The sequence below is a fragment of the Varanus komodoensis genome, unplaced genomic scaffold (assembly GCF_004798865.1).
Source record: "Varanus komodoensis strain SLA01 unplaced genomic scaffold, ASM479886v1 scaffold56, whole genome shotgun sequence".
NCBI classification, from domain to species: domain Eukaryota; kingdom Metazoa; phylum Chordata; class Lepidosauria; order Squamata; family Varanidae; genus Varanus; species Varanus komodoensis.
Window position 1 is genome coordinate 640,094 of NW_025336169.1, and position 17,288 is coordinate 657,381.

At 45.8% G+C, this 17,288-nt stretch overlaps 1 protein-coding gene across 1 annotated transcript in view; it reads right to left on the reverse strand.

Moving 5' to 3' along the window:
• FBXW8 (F-box and WD repeat domain containing 8) overlaps window positions 1-17,288 on the reverse strand; it is a 79,555-nt gene that overhangs the window by 41,255 nt on the left and 21,012 nt on the right. Inside the window, exons 3-6 of the mRNA XM_044448878.1 lie at window positions 17,217-17,282; window positions 11,197-11,301; window positions 7,115-7,279; window positions 6,251-6,339 (exon numbers count right to left, since the gene is read on the reverse strand). Coding sequence (XP_044304813.1) covers window positions 6,251-6,339; window positions 7,115-7,279; window positions 11,197-11,301; window positions 17,217-17,282 — 425 coding nt within the window. The remainder of the gene's footprint in view (window positions 1-6,250; window positions 6,340-7,114; window positions 7,280-11,196; window positions 11,302-17,216; window positions 17,283-17,288) is intronic.

Here is a 17,288-nt window from a genome sequence, read left to right on the forward strand (position 1 = left end):
AGCCTTTCTATGGTTACGTGTCTCGGACAAGCGGCTTAAAGTGACAGGAGCACTTATCTGCGTGCGCCTCCATTTCAAAACAATACAAAGCCACCTTCCTCCCCCCTCCCCTCACTCCGGCTTAGAAAACGCCAAGACGGTGCTGCAAAATGGAGACTTCTCAAGGACACTTAGCAATCGTAGACAATTAGCAAGCAGCATTAAAAAAAAAAAAGTATCTGCAGATGGGGGCTCATGTTGTTGCACCTTTATCTCCATTTGGGAAGCCTAAAATCTCTCCTACCTTAAGTAACCAGTTCGAATTCCTGAAAAGTAGTAACTGCTTTGAAAGTGTTGATCTATTTCATTTTCCCTTAGCCCCTCTTATCTTTGCAGTGGCCACAAAGCAGCCCCCTCTGCCCCCACCTTAATTTTGAAAAGCAAAACCAAAGAGGCAAACAACCAAAATCTATCTTGGGTGGTACTGCAGCCTGCAGGAGAGGACCAGGGGGCGAAAATGGCCCTTGGAACAGTTTCTCATCCATGGTCTAACGTCGTTCCTCATTTTTCCTTCTGTCCCCTGCCTCTTGTTTACTTATCCACACTGTTCAACCAACCAAGAAATGAGAGCTGCCAGATGTTATGTGTCCTATTCTATTCAAATTAATATTAGGAACAACACAAAGAGGGCCCGTAGTTGGAAAGATGCATGTGGGAAGCCCAGTGTCCCACCTCTCGCACTTCAGCCAAAAAGTCTTATCTGACACATCAAATCCTCTCGCCACCCAGGCTCCTAAAGAGCTTCTGCCAAGTCACAAATGACATGATTTGGATACCTGGAACAATCGTTTAGATGGTAGCTGTGTCTGTTCAATAGGGAATGCAATCAGTATAGCAGAGACGAGTAATGGGAAGAACAACTCCAGGTGCAGCAATTTCCAAAGACAAGAGCTGGGGAAATAAGGCCAAGGAAATTCCTTGGAGAATACCATCTTTAGACAGGTAATACTAGTCCAGATGGTTAAAGGGAACCTCCAACTTCAAAGGCAGCATGCCTGTGAGAGGCCATACCTCACAAGCAGAGCATGTTTTAAATGCAGAAGATCCCCAGTTCAGTCCTTGGCATGTCCAGATGATATAGGACCAGGTAGTAGGTGGTGGGAAATACTGCTCCCCAACCACCTGGAGAGCTGCTGCCGGTCGGAGTGCACAATACAGGCCTAGATGGACATCGAGGTGCCACGCAGGAGTTGTGGCTTTCGTTCCTGGTTGAGAAGCTTCTCATAAGCAACCAGCTGCTTACTGATGGGGACAGGATGCTGGTCGAGACAAAGCAGGAACAGCCCAACCACCAAGGGCAGGTATGGTTGGACACTTGAGAACCTGCACCCCAACACAGGCCCACCAACAAGCACCCTCTGGATTGGCCAGTATCCCAATTCGCCATCTTTTCGGTACAGGGTCAAGACAGCCCTCTAGGCAGAGGCCTTTAAAGGTCTCCTGGGTTATCCAGAGGCCTGAAGGGATTATCCCGGTGCCTCTTCTTCTTGCTGTGGCTTCCTAGGTATTTTTACTGCATTTTAAAGCTATTTTAAGTTAACTGTAAACTCTTTTAACACTGCTGCTATTTGTATTGCATTTTATTGTTTTATACATTGCTGTAAACTGCCCAGAGAGTTTTGGCTACAGGGCAGTATAGAAATGAAAATATAATAATAATAATAATAATAATAATAATAATAATAATAATAATACCACCAGCAGCTGCAACCCGCTTCTTGCTCTTGTCCAGTCAGTGGTGGTGGAAAGAAGGGGCAGCAGATGCTGCCAGCTACTTGCTCACAAATTCTCTCTCCCTGCCAAGAATGTGTGTTGCAGCAGTCACAATGGTGGACTGGGACTGATGAGTCCCCCCCTGGCCATGAAGCTCTGTGGGCAACTCTGGGCCACTCACGGACTCTCAACCCAAACCGCCTCCCAGGATAAAATGGATTGAGTATGTCACTCACAGATGGTTAAAGTGGGATGTATACGTAACCAATAAAATAACTTCACTAGCTCATCTTTGAACAAAGAGTAAAATTGGACAAGAAGATGGGTTTGCTCACTTGCTACCTGCATCAGGAATCTGCAACGAATTTTCATTCTACGATCACTTTACTGCTTGCACCAGTTCTGTTTACAGTGTAGCACTGTTTGGTTTTGCAGAAGAGTGTAGTTTTGATCTTATGTACCCCAGGAAAACTGCTATAAAGGATGCTTGGGGCTTTGTCAGAGAGAGCCTTCCAAAATACGTGGCACTCACCAGACAAAAAAGTTTATGGGAGACGTGGAGCTACTGTCTGGGATACTATTTGGAGGTTATCCATCATTCTGCACATAGATGAGATGTACGCAAACAACCACCACCCTGAGGTCATGAAAATGCCATGAGTCCCTTTGCCAAGAATACCTGAACGAGGGCTACAACGGCTGCAAATGGAGGTTACAGCAGAAGAAAAAGAAAAATTAAGTCCCTTAAAGGAGCACAGTCAATACCAACTTAGCTTTTAGCCAGCAACAATCAATGCTCACATTTCATCCTGCAAAAAAGGAACTACTCTGTGAATTTATTTCAAGCAGGCTTCGCCTCTGCCACTCAAAGAATCTGGCATTAATGGCACAGGGGATTTTTTTTTTTTAAAGAACAGACAATCGACTCTAATCCCACTCTACAAAAACATATCATTAAAATGAAGTGTTGCTGTAAAATGCCATACATTGATTTATGACAAGATCGAGCCAATTTCACAGTTCCTATGACATCACCACTTTTATTCACTGCCTGGTGTAGAGGCTTCAGAAGAACCAACAGGCAGAAAAACCAGGGTGGGGGGTGAACTAGCCCAGGTTTAAACACACTCCATGCACCAGGCAGGGTCAGGGTAAATAGATTAGTGATTATCTAGGGACATCCATTCTCAAAAAAACCCAACAGTTTTTAAGTGTTGAAACAAGGTTAATAAGGTTCATGGCTCTAGAAGACCTGTAGGAATAAACCTTTTAAACTCTGCATTGCAGAGAAAGCGATTGCAGTGATAAACAGAAAGGACGTGCCATTGTGGGAGCACAGAAATATCTCTTGGAGGCTCGGAAAATGCAGCACGGCATCCACAGAACTACACAATGCAAACTCTGGTACAGACACGAAGGGTACCTGCTAAAAACCACAATAATAAACTTATCTCGATTAAATAACAGATTCATTTTATACTTAGGGGATAAAACAATCAGTATTGCAATACTCCAACCCAAACGGCACATAAAATACAGTACTGCACTGAAATCTTGCCTTTTTTTCTGCCAAGAAATTCAAGGCAATCGGCATACTTCTCCTCCGCTCCATTTTACCCTCCCAACAATCTTGCGAGGCGGGCCCTCAAGTCATCCAGTGAACCGCACAACCAAAAGGGGATTTGAACCTGGATCTCTTGAGTGTCAGTGAAGCGCTCTAACCAATACACCACACTGGCACATAGACCAAAGGGAGGAAAAACATCCACGGAGCTGAGCCCTGAGTTTTGGGAGGCTCGTGCATAGCAAGCCTTGCTGAAGGAACAAAGCAGTACCGAAAAAAATATCCCAAATTCCTAAGCACAAGCAGCCTCTTTTCAACCAAATGAACCATCATTACTTCCCAGAAAACACTAGATAATTTAAAACTGTCACAACTGCATCGGATATTTTTACAAGAGTCATTTCCAAAATGCACATTTAAAATCCACATTCTTTGAATCAGTCAAAGGACCAGTTCACACTCATGGATATGCCACCTGGGTGGCAGAGTTGTTTATCTGAGGGGGAAATGACCCACAAACAACCCTTCGGCAGGCTATGGATTGCCTGAAGGTTGCTTCCTGCCTCAGAGGAGCCATGCCACTTGGGTCTGGATAACCCGACAAGCCATCCCTGGGAGGGTAAGAGAAATGGTGGCTGGCACGCAATGCCAATTCTGATACCCTGCTGCACCTCATTGGAGCCAAGGTGGCTTATCTGATTGTGCAAATGAGGTCTATGCTTTCAGGTCAAACATTTGGGTAATTTGGGGTCATTCCCCCAAGCTTCTCATTTTCCCTGGTACTGCAGCCACCCTTACTGGCATTTCAGCAATCCAGTTAGTACTGGGAACTTGGCTGTTAAGTTAATTTCATGTCTAAACATGATGGCTGGCTTACTCCTGTTGAGTCACACTTCAGGAAAACTCATGGAACCGTTTCTATTTTCTGATCCTTATCCAAAAGGACCCCACAGCATTCTTAGGCAGAGATCTATGTCTCTGTTAGGCTTTGGGGATCTCTCAGGTCCACCAACCAGAGCCAGGTACAACGTGGAGCGAAACTGGCTTGAGACGGCAGATGCAGAATGCAGAGCAAAGCTGCCTCTGCACACTTGCCCAGCCCAAGAATTTTTTTCAGGGTCAGACCTGAAGCTTGCACACAAATCCTTCCACAAAGATCTTGCTTTCTCCTAAACCTTCTTGAATTTGGAAGCCTAATTTAAGAGATGAAAGGCCTTTAAACCTATTTTAAAATGGAGCTTAAAACACACACTCCCAGCAAAAGACACCTTCCTCTAAGATGAAATCCATTTACAAAAGGCAGATTATTACTCTCTATTAAAAGTTTAACCATTCAAATCCGCCATAACAAGTGGCACGAAGAGTTTTTCGCAGAATTTACCACGTGTTCTAGAATTCATTAACACCTTCAAATGCTTTGAGGATTTGTGAGGTGCCATCAATTTAACTAACGAAAAATATTCCACAGTTATTCCAGCTGTTCTGGTATCCAAGATCTCTCTTTATATTTCCAGTAACAAACCAATCACTGGTGCATTGAACACTACCTCTTATAAAATTAAGAAGAAAAACAATAGCTGCATTAATGTTTGGAAAGGGAGATGTTGCATGGGCAATCTTTTTCCAGTATGTTTGAGCTCTTCAACATCTTCACCACATCTGGGGAAAAAGCCTGCTCTGTTTTTAGCACAGTGAAAAAATGACTATGTTCAACTTTATCAATTGTGTCCGATTTCAAAGATGTTCATTACATTGACCTTTCTTTCTCAGTACCGTGCTTGCAGTGAGATGACTTGAATGGTCTAAAAAAGAAAGCCCTCTATTTCAGCATCTGGACCAGATCAGCCTCTGAGTCCATCTAGCCTGCCTGCCTTGCTTTTGGTGGGGACTGAGACAGAGCGACTTGTGGACCCGGGTCAAATTCTCCCCTCTCCCTACCCACTGGCATGCACTCTTCCCTCAATGCCTGTCCTCTTTCAAGGCCATGATGCTTCTGGACTGACTGCTGAGCCATTCTCTTGGCAATGACTGCCCCTACTACACCCCTAAAGTAGGAGCATCACCCAGGGAAACTCGGGCTAACTTGCGGGCGGCAGCTCCAGTTTCAGCACAAAAGATGCTTCCATAAAGGCGAACTCTTCCAAAGGAGGAACCTCCGTGCCCAGCCTGCTCCATGGCACTGTGCTCTGAACACACCTAACCCTCAGTTTCCCAGCACAAATATTGTTAACCGGTCAGGTACACCAGGAAACATACGCAACATTTCCTCAGGAGGCAAGTCAAAATTAGCATTATCCCAAAAGCACAGTCAAAAAGCTTGCTTTTACTGGACATATTCCTCTAAAAAAGCAACTTTTGGAGTCTAGGGACTTTTCACAACTAATTTCAATTTTGTTTATCTATCTATTTGCAGCAGGGCAGCTGTGTTGGCCCATTACAGCAAACACAAGCCAGTCTTTAAAATGCACCTCATCCATTATTCATTATTTGAACCATGTCTACATTACGAAATATTTGTAAAGCAGTTGTGGCATTCGCTTTCACAGTCTAGAGCAAACTAAGCTTCCCCATAAACTGGAATCCTAGATCACCACCGCCATGACCACCAGACAGCAAAGATCCTTTCCATCCGGAGATGATGGCCATCCTGGTCCAAGACACCTCTGGGGGCCACCAGGTCGAGAAAGGCTGCACTAGTCCTTAAAGCACCATATCATTAATTGCATTAGCCCTGAATTTTGGTTCGTTCTTATTTCACCGTAAGCCAATCCCCTTGACACAGACTGGCAGCTGGGAAGTTCCCTTCCCAAAGCAGCTCCAATTAGGCTGTCAGTTCAGTTGTGCTGCCTGGGCCCCAAACCATTACAATACCCAATTACACTGTCAGTAGGAGACGAGAGAAATGCTCTTGGAGAAAAGAGAAGGGATGCTTACCCAGCAATGACCACACCATCACAAGAATGCACATCACACAGAACTTTCCCCAGTTCGTATTGCAGCTGGCTCACAGCACCAACACGATTCTGCACACAAAGGCAGGAAAATATTGTTAGTTCATGTCCATAAATCTTTACAGTCCTGTTTTCCCTTTGCCTGAAGGACTTTGACTCAAGGGAACTAGGTTTGCAGTCAGGGAGACACAAGCCTCTCATAGCAAGGTTGGCAGGAGGGGGAAAGACTGCCTGTTCGAACAGGAGAGCCATCAAAGTTCCACCAAGTCCAGCGTTCTGGTCGCACAGTGGCCTCCCAGCTGCCTGCAGGGCATAACTACGAGGGCAACCTCCCCGTCATGTTCACCGGCAGCTGGTGGATCTAGGCATACACCACAAGAAGCATGCAGGTGTCGGGAGTAACAGTCATGGGCAGCTTTATCCTCCCCAAATTTGTCCAGCTGCTTTTAAAAGGTATCCAAAAGGGTGGCCATCATTACATCCTGCAGTAAGAAAGGCCATAGTTTAACGATGCCTGTGAAGAAGAACAGAATCTCCCACCAATTGGTCCTGAGTCTTCCACCAATCAACCCTATGGGACAAATCCACTGGATTCTAGTATTTCTCCATGCAGCACATAATTTTATGCACCTCGATTGTACCTCCTCTTACTCATTTTTTCCCTAAGCTGAACAGATCAAGGTATTCTGAACTTCCCTCGTCGGGCAGTGATCCCAGCCTCATGATCATTTTACCAAACCTCTCCGCTATGGTTCCGTTTTGTCAGCCCAAAGATTCCACATTTCAAACAGCAGAAGGGCCCTCCTAGTTTGGTTCTTTAGCGTCACAATGAAGGCCACACAATTACCTTCCAGTTGGTTCTTAAAGCTTGTTCCTTTTCCCGGCAGTCCCGGAGGGTCGCCTTCCAGCAGGGAAAATCAGAGATTTGACTATCAGGCAGGTAACCTTCACGTTGGCACAACCGGAACCAAAGCACCTGGTCTTCTGCAAGCACCTTCCATGTCTTGCTCACCTAAAAGCAAAAAAGATGCAATACTGGGCGAGGACACATCAGCTCTCAGAGCCAACATTCTCATGCATGGCATCAAAATGGCAGAATCCCAGCAAGTGTGCCCTCGATGACGTGAGGCCCTCGAATTGGAGGCTTTCAATCCTCTAGTGCAGGGCAGGAGGAGTGGTAGAATTCATCTGTACCTTCTCATCCTTCCACCTGCACGCTCTGCTAGAGTCTAACTTCCCCAGCAGCAGCACTTCACAGGGAATGGAAGGAGGCTGCAGAGTCCTCGCTGGCCTCCCCTCCCAGCCCTCAACACGTCTTCTTTCCCCCCTTGCCCAGGTCACTTTTCTGACCTCAAGGCTAGCACTGGCTGCAGGAGGACAGTGGCTGGCTCTGACTCTGTCTGAGCAACCTGCTCTTCCAGGAAGTCAGAAACCTTGGGCTCAATTTAGTTTGTAAAATCTATTTTAGCAGGGAATGGCTGAATGCTGCACCTCCGTTTACTCAGGCCTCAAGAAATTCATGGGCTGCTGCTTTAAAAAACACTAGACAGACATACGCGAAAAAGCAGCTGTTTTTCGGGAGTTAAAGGTTCAGGGCTTACCCTGACTCAGCCCCTGGGTCTATCTGGGCGAGTACTGTCAGCATGGATTGACAATGACTCCCCGGGTTTCAGGCAGGAAGGGAGATGCTGGGATTAAGCTGAGGATTGCTTGCATGTGAAAGAGGTGCCCCGCTCTGACCTAAAGGTAACATGCTCTCCTCCATGCCTTCCTCCACTTGGTTTTAGCTGAAGTGTGTTTCTGCTAATACTAATGAGACTCCGGAAGTAAAGAGAGAAGTGAAGACAATGAAGGGTTGGCAACTTTTCCTACCCATGTGCCAACAGAGAGCAGGGAAACAAGGAAGAGGACCGAACACCAAGCTCTGCCAACAGAACAAGCTGCTGTCAAAGTGAAGTTGAAGCTTTTAGAACAGTGCCCTCCAACCTGGTGCTCTCTAGATGGGTTGACAACAAATCCCATTATCCCTGCCCAGCATGACCTACACATCTGGAGGGTAACAGCTTGGCCAAGTCTGCTTGGCAAAGTAAAGGGAACACCTCCAACTGTATAAAAGGGTTCCAGGATGTTCTTTCGACATTCATTGGGGGTGGGAGGTGGGATTTAAATCCCACTGTGATTTTAATCAGGTTACTTCTAGCCCTGCTGACTTATAAACCTTGATTTTCCAAGGAGGGATTCGGTAAGCTGAGACACCCCATTAATGCACCAGAAACTGGCACAGTCAAGCCTAGTAAAAGCCACGCCAAGCGAGGCGCAGCTGCAAGAAACCTCTAATAAAAAGAGTCACAAGCACACTGCTTTACAGCACCATTGTGAGTGGCTCCATTTAACGCACGCACACACGCACGCACACACAGAGCATCTGGCTCAAGTTCAAATTTATTAGCTCTGCTTGAGTTAAGGATACAGGTGAGCAACCCACGGCCAAAAGATTTCAAAGACTCCCCCCACTCCCTGTCCAAAAATATGGAATCTCACCCATGGCTTTATCCGTACCATTGCCCAGTGGCTGAAGACTAATGAATGCTTACTGGAGCCACTCAAATGTGTGTTCCAGGGGTGGAATTTAAAAAAAAAAAACAACCCTCAATGGGAAGGGTTATTTTTCCAGGTGGCTAACATAAGTTTACCAGGAGCTTTTTATTTATTGCATTTCTGTATCACTCAAGAGCCTAATTCCAGGGATAACACTGCTGGGGAAAATGAAGGGGGATTTCTTTGGCCCTCCTTCCCTTTCCCATTAATCTTAGCTTTTACTTGGTTATTGTACTACATTGATACCTTGTCTCTCATCCTCTTGCAAAGAGCCCAGGGCAGCCTGCAAGGATTCTCCTCCGATCTTCACCACAACCATCTTGTGAGGCATAACAGGGAGAGTATTTGGGACTGACCCAAAGTCACCCAGTTAGCTGCATGGCTGAGTGGGGACTAGAATCCAGGTCTCCCAAATCCTGCTCCAACACTCTCACTACTATCCCACACTGGTCCTCTTTGAACCTTCTCCAATTTTTTGCCCTGCATTGGCATCACCACTGTATCTTCCTCGCAAAGCAGATCTGCGAAAGCCTAACATCACAGGGGATGAGCCATAAATTGCCGGCGGTGCGTGTGGTTTTATGTGCAGATGGTCCCAAAGTCCAGTCCCCAGGGTCTCTGAAACAGTCACCCTCAATAATGCTGGGCTGAGATGGACCAAGAGGCTAATGCAGCATCCTATGAACCTAGACAACCTAACAGAAATGTGTCAATCGGCAAAGAGTCCCATGCACATGCATTCTGCCCACCGGATTCTGTGCTTGATCAATGCTTCTCTTACACAATTAATGCTTATCTACCTATCTTTGGCTTCCCAGACTACTTGGAAGCTTAGTTATGGATGGCAGGCTTGCAAAACCCTGGTTTAACATGATGGGCTGCTTTTAGCTTTTCATAAAAGCTAAGGGAAAACAAAACAGTGCAACTATGAGAAAAGAGGAGAACAGACACTTCTGGGAGAACAACGGAGGAAATACGCTTCTTCCGTCCTGTGAGGAAATGCCCCAACCAGTTCCTCAGTGAAGCTATTTTTGTTGTCAGCCCATTACCAATTTGACTGGAAGAAACTCACAAAGAGAGAGAGAGAGAGAGAGAGAGAGAGAGAGAGAGAGAGAGAGAGAGAGAGATTGATTCTCTCATGAGGCATTCACATCACTTGTGATGCCAGTTCCAGGGCAATTTCACTAACTCCCGAAGTGCTTTACTAACAATAAAATTTTTAAAAACACTTGCAACAATAGAAGTGAACAAGACAGCAGGGCACTCCATTTAACAGAAGAGGCCCTCCATCATTCAAAAATCAAAAGCACCGGGAGAAAAATGAAAATGGTCTTCATTTTTATAGCCTTGCTTTTTACTTGATCGCTTTCGATGCGGGCTAAAAGCTTTGGCTATGCATCTCGTTCCAAAAGCCCTGTAAAGCCACAGAACTCTGCTCAGCTCTCAGCTGCCTCCGAAATATCCAGGGATTGCTTCTCGAGAATGGTTTCAGAAGCCCACCTTTGCCTATTGCCAAGAAAAGAGCATAATAAAGCACTTCCCAAAATTAAAAAGAAAGCATTGTGGGCAGACCAATAAGGCATTCTGAGGCTGCCAAGAGACTGCTACCCAGAGCAGGAAATCGAGTGTTTCAGGAACATTATTCTAACCTACAAGTAATCCAGTGAGCAGCACAGACCAGGAACAGATGAAGAAACTGTGCCAGCAAAGGCTGCAATATACACCTGCGTGACTGGTCATGAGCTCCAGTGCCTGCCCTTTATGTTTTGCCTGCCATGTCTTCCAGACCCCCCAAGGAAAGCATGTTTGGGACTGAGGATGGGAGAGGCTTAGGATAGCTCACATCCTGGGCTCAGCAATGTCCGTCCTCCCTGCCTCCAACACACTTCCTCTCCCAACCTTGGAGGGCAGGCAGAACAGCTCTTTCAGCTGCACCAGCTGTGAAGAGGGAGAAGACTGGACCTCCAAGTCCCCCTTCCGATGTTTGAGGGCTCTCTCCAGCCCTGAACAGCCTCATGGACCCCTGACAGGGCCTAAGGGCTACTGATCACCTCCTTATCAATCGACTCGGAGTGCTAGCACTACGGGAGGGCTGCTCAAGCTTCCTGACCAAATGTCTGAACTGCTCCCTCTCAAAGACCACGACAGGTGCCACTGCTGTGCTGAGACACTCTCATCTTCCTTGCACCAAGCCGGGGCAATTCTGTCACCTGTAGCAGGCAGCCTTCAGTCACACGTGGCAAGTCCAAGCGTATTTACTAGGAAGCAAGTCCTGTTGATTTGCAGTGGAACTGACTTACAGGCAGCAAGCTGAAACAGCCAAAAACTTACCTGTGCACATGTCCCCAGCTCCGTCCGGCCGAGGAACTGAAAGATTTTCAATGCCAGTTCATAAGGCAGCTGAACGTCAAAGAAAGGGACTTCATTTATTTCGTTCTGAAAAGAAGCCAGAGAGGGGAAGGGAGAGGTGTTAAAGTGTGGTGTTAACGGAGAAGCTTACTATTTCCCATCCCAGTTGACTGTAGCACCAGAGAAAGAAGAATTGCAAGTCACTTACTTGTTGCTGCTGGGGGAACACATGAGCCGCCCCACTATTGGGAACTAAGCAGAAGTGCCCCAGCACCAAGGCAAATCCATTGATCCATAATAACGGTTATGACCTACAACGCCCAAAACAACTCGGGTCCAGGATACCTGCCTTCTCCTGTATGAGCCAGTCTGGGTCTTTGTCTGCCACCACCGCCACAAGCAGATCTGGTGGAGGTGGAGGAGAAGCCCTGCTCAGCTACTGCTCCCTGGTTCTGGAACCCCAGCCCAGGGAAATTAAGTGGGCTTCTGTCGTTCTTCTGCCGGCAGGCAGAAAGTAAAAATATTTCCATTCAGAATGGCCTTTGGTACAACAGCTGAGTTGCTGCTGAAAGGGGTGATAATGGCTAGACACTGTTTCTTTTTACTGATGTGTTTTAACTGTGTTATTAACCTTGGGGGACTTTTTTTCTAACTTTACTGGCATTTCTATTTTATGGGAATTTCACTCCTGTTAACTGCCTCAAGTGTCTCTTTTGGCAGAAAGTAAGGATATAAATTCAGTTAACTTTGCTTGTATCCTGACTTTATATCCTGGAAGTTAACTAAATGCTATAGACAAGGGGTGGGGTTTTTTGGGGGTGAGTGGCCAGATAGACAAGTGTACATGCGGAAACCCAGCTAGCGGTCTCAGGGGTGGTTTGAGGGCCCCTAGACAAGACTCCCTCAATGGCTCTCTGTGGGTTTACTTTACTCAGCACCACTGTGGTAAGTGCTTTCAGCCTCTTTCTCGTCTTTGCATATTTTGTTGGGACATCTGCCAGGCATAAAGAGCACCAGGGAGTGAGCACACAGCCTCGCTCCTCCTTCTCATCCTCTCTGTTGCCCGGTCCAGGGTGAAAGAGAGGTGAACAAGGATGCAAAGAGGAAGAGCTGCCACATCTGCAGAAGATGAGAGATTTCTTGGCAGTGGGTCTAAGAACAGGCCATTGGAAGATGCCAGACCATGCCCACCTTGGATGATAGCCTATTGCCTAGCCTGGCTGCCCACGGTTACCAAGCAGAGCCGTCTGCAGCGCATCAACAGAAAACTCTTTATGGCTGAGGCGGCACTCCCCAAGAGTGAGCTCTAACTGGGGAAAAAATGCGGCGCTGAGTTCCACAGACCCAAATCGCAACTTGTTTTATCATTCAGACAGACATTCAGAGGTGGGGTGACTCAGATCACATGCGCTGGCTGTAGCGAGAATAACCTACGGTGTTTCTCTTGCATGTGAATGGCATTCACCAACTACTACAGTGTACCACCAGAAATGCCAGAGCTCCATAAAACAAGTATGTACAACTGTCAAGTATGTACATTTTTTACACATTGGAATATGATGACTCAAGTCACATAGTGGGAAATGGACCATGACCTGGAACAACACTAAATGTCTATCAATAACAAATATATTTGATCAGTCATTTCAGCCAGGAACAGACAAAATCACTACCTTGGGAATCTTAGCAAGCATTAAAAAACTATTTCTGCCGATGGCTTCAAAATATCCAGATATTTAACATCTTTAGATAAAAATCTCCCTATTACTTCATTTTTAGGAGTAATTTTGGAAGAATAAAGGCCAGGCAAATTTCTGAACATGTTGTGCTTTAGTCATCATTCTAAGAGAAAACATTTCATTTAAAAATTGTTCAATTTTTGACAATTTGGGTTTGCATATATGGTCTTCCCCTCTCCCATTTTGTTTTCATAACCAGCCTGTGAGGTAGTTTATGCTGGAAAAAGGAGAACGTGTATGGGACTAGCCCAGGGTCATTCAATATGCTTCATGGCTGATGACCGATTTAAACCCAGCTCTCCTTCACAGAACATCAATTAAATGCAAAGAAGTATTGTGCCTTGAGATGTGAACACTTCCCTCCTCATTGTTTTGCAAATGAACCCATAAGTCTTCAAGTATCCATTATTCATGTTATATCCATAGTAAGAAAATATGTTTACAAGCCAAGGTGATGAACTAACTTCAAATTGTGGTTTAAGATTCTACCTTGTTCCAAACCTGATAACATAGCTTCCCAGTTCAGACAAAACACGAAACTGTGTCTAAGATTTTATTGTGGTTTATACAAATCTTGTCCTATCAAGCAGGGACAGGACCAACTGAACAAGATACTCCATTCTTCCAGTGATTCAGAATTAGGCCTCCTGTTACATATGTGAAGGTAGGCATGTGCATAGATGAACATGGGTGCCTTCATATATATTTTTGGCCCCAAGACATCAAAATGATTGGCCCAAGAAGCAAGAAAATGAACAACTGACTTGAGGCTGGTCCTACCAAACAGATATCCCACTCCAAAGAAGATTACAATTAGGACATTCAGCTGAGGGGAAGAAACAGTTAACAATATCTTTACACACATCTCTAAATAACCTATCAACAGATAGCTCACAAAGCACATTTTAAAAAATCCATCTTGCTAAACTAGCTCCGGCTCTTCTTGAACATTTGATGGACAGAATCCAAAACACAAACACTGCCGCCCACTCCTTAGAGACACACATCTACACACCAGTGCGCTAATGGAGCTCTAGCTCAGTAAATGGATTAATTTACTGCCATCAGAAATTTAATCTGCGGTTTTAAAAAGAGAGAAAGAAAAAGTGTAATTAACCAGAAGGGAGCGAAGTGAGCTTCTTCTAACCTTTGCATAAATTGCAAAGTTTTTCTATACTAGCCAAGCCTGCATGGGGGTTTTTAATTTCTTGCAATTTTTAGCAATGGAAGCATCACAGAAGACCAGTATATGAACCTTTATGATCAGAAGAAGAGGGGTAGCATTTGCAGGATCCAAATCCTTCTTGCTCCCCCAACCCCACCATGAAGAGGGTGGAAGACTATGCCCATCCTGACAGCTGAAGAATGATTTTTCTTCCCATTAAATTCAATGGAAGTAAAAACTTTAAAGGGATGAGTTCAATGAAGTCTAAGTAAAACAGTACATTTAAAAGCACAAACAGGGAGAGGAAGGCTGGCCCCATCTGGTGTGAATCTGGGGAGTGGCAGTTCCCCCGTCAAGGACTCACCTGTTACACTCTTCACAGTATTGCATAGGACATCTCAGGGGTGAAGAAACTCAGAATCCAAATCCAGCCCAGCTGGCATCCCAATTCAGCCCAGCTGGGGTACCTCGGGAGGCCACACCCCCTTCCCCTGGACCTTCCCTCTTTCCCCTGACCAACTGTTGCTTCATGGCTTCCTAGCTTCTGCAAAGCTCCTTCTCCCACTATGAGAGACTGAAACGGAGAGAAGCCTCTCCTAATGCATAAGTAATGCATAAGTATCGGCACTAAGAGCTTTAAGCAAAAATTGGAGGTATTTTGGCCCTCCCCCTTTTCCCTTCAGGCTCTCCCACCACTAGAATGCAGCCCCAAAGAGTTTCTCTGAAATGAAATTTAGCTCTCAGCTCTTAAGGGGTTCTGCATGCCTGTATACCCTAACCTTTTACCCCAAAGGAAAAAGAACTTTCCCTAAACTAAGGCAAATGCATGCAGAAAAGGTACCAAACTTTATCTGGAGAGGGAGAGAGTCAGCCAGTCTGTATTCCCCCGAGCCTATTGCATGGGCAAAAATGAAAACTGGTCAGTTACGAATATCGCTCGTTTCAGCTCCCATCATCACAGCTGATGAAACACTGTGTCATAAGGATTACGATTAACTATATCCATTTGTTAAAGAGTAAGAGCAGGACTTCTCAAACAGAAGGCTAAAAATACAGTATGGAACAAGCTTTAGACCCAGTGTGTTATCATAAAGAATACGTCATGTACTAAAAAAAACTGAGCACATTTATCACAGAAAACTGCAGTCCAGGGACCTTATTTCCACATTACAACAACCCAGAGTACGGGCTAGGTATGGGCTGTTAAAGGAGAACTCTATTGTATGGTTTGGCGATGGGTTATCAACAAACCATGGGTTCTCCTCATCAGGTCAGATGAGGCTGCATTTTCCCTGTCATTTGGAGCACGATCCAGTGCTCCTGGATTCATTGCTGTCACTGAAGGCCCCAAGAGACCCACATGGCTAGGAGCACCTACTATCAGTTTCAGGCATGGTACTACTGAGGGCTCATAAATCTCCAACTTGAAGGCTTACTGGCACACAATACAGAGTGGAAGGTGTGACGGAGGTGACCTTCACCTCCCTGTTCCCCTCGCTCTGAATTTGGGCCAGATGGCCATTTTGGTCCATTTAGTGATAGCATTTAAAATGGGAGGGAAGGAGGCTGGAACAGCTTCAAGATACCCGATATCCTGACACTTCAGTCTCCTCCCATCCCTTCCAACTGAACTGCCCCTTTTCCGTGCTCTACAAAGTTGCTTTCCCAACCTCAGAAAGCACCTGGGATTCCTGCCTACTGCAGGAAAATCCCCCATATAAGCCTCATAATCTTCCTACAGTATCCTAAACCTCGTAATCTTCAATGGGGAAGCTGTTGTCCATACCTCCTGATGTAATTTGGTGGCAACAAATAGGTCTTTTATGCAAAGGGACCCACCCTACAGAATTACCTCTCTCCTGCAGTATGCCAAACCTCAACACTCTAAACTGAAGCATTTAAGGGCATACAAGGCCTTTTTAATCACTTAGGGGACTACCCATCCCAGGCATTTTACAGGTCTACCCTGTACCATATGAAGCTTTAGCTGTTTTGAAATTTTAGTATTCTGGAAAAAGTGAATGGTATCTAATTGTACTGCCTCATACACTGGCTGTTGTATTCAAATTTGGATTTAATTTTTTCTCCCTGTATGACTGGCTGGAAGATGCTGGAAGTTGTAGTTCAGCACATCTGAAGGGCACCAGTTTGGAAAAGGATGATGTACCTTGACAAAATTTAATTCATTCCACTAGTACTTTTGTATTTTTCTTTTGCTGAAAGGGGTTCAAACATATAATGAGTCCTATATCCAACTTCTGATCAAAGGCACAATTCTATGCCTGGTTCATGGGGCAAGTGCAAAATAGGCCTTTTTTCTGTCTAAACACACAGACTTACACTGGACTTCAGCTTCCAACATCCCACTGCCAGCCAGGGAGAAAAGAAACTTGGGGTGCACCTGGCCAGCACCAGCTTGTCTCCTATTAGATGCATCTTTCCCTGGGAAAGGTTCCAGCATATCATGGATATGTTATTCAAATTCCTTTTTAAGTCCCTCTCTCCACTTCATCGTTTGCTGAGTGATGATGGAATTTGTAGTCCAACATAGCTGGCCAGTACTTAGGAGGTCTGGAAGGGACAATGTGGCCAATAAGGTGCTTGCTCAATGCAGGACTCCAAGCTAAAGGTTCCACTCCCCAGTTTATGCTACTGCTGTTCTACCTTTCTCTGGCACGGGTCCATACCCACACCAGGCACTCTATGCAAATTCTGACTTTAATCCTCTGTCGCATGGCCGGCATGGGACGCTGGACACTGCAGACTAGTACATCTGGTGTACTATAGCGACTGGGGTCTAGGAGATCCGGGGTCTAGTGCCCGCTCGGTCACAAAGCTCTTTGGGTGACTTTGGGCCAGTCACGGATTCTCACCCGCCGCCCCCCATCCCAACCCGCCTCCAAGGTTATAATTGGGGGGAGGAGAACTTGGGTAAGCCGCCTTGAGCTCCTTGAAAGGAAAAACGGCGGAATATCGATACAGTAAATAAATTGGCAAGCACACTCAGGAAAGGCCGCCTTGCCCACTGAACTAGCGAGGGGCGTCCCGATGGGAGAGAAAACCCGCTGGGGCCCCGAGCAAGTCGTCCGTTTCCCTACCAGGTCCCGAATGAGCTGGCCCAACAGGTCTTCCTGCCCGCTGCCGCCGCCGCCGCCGGCGGGAGACTGCGC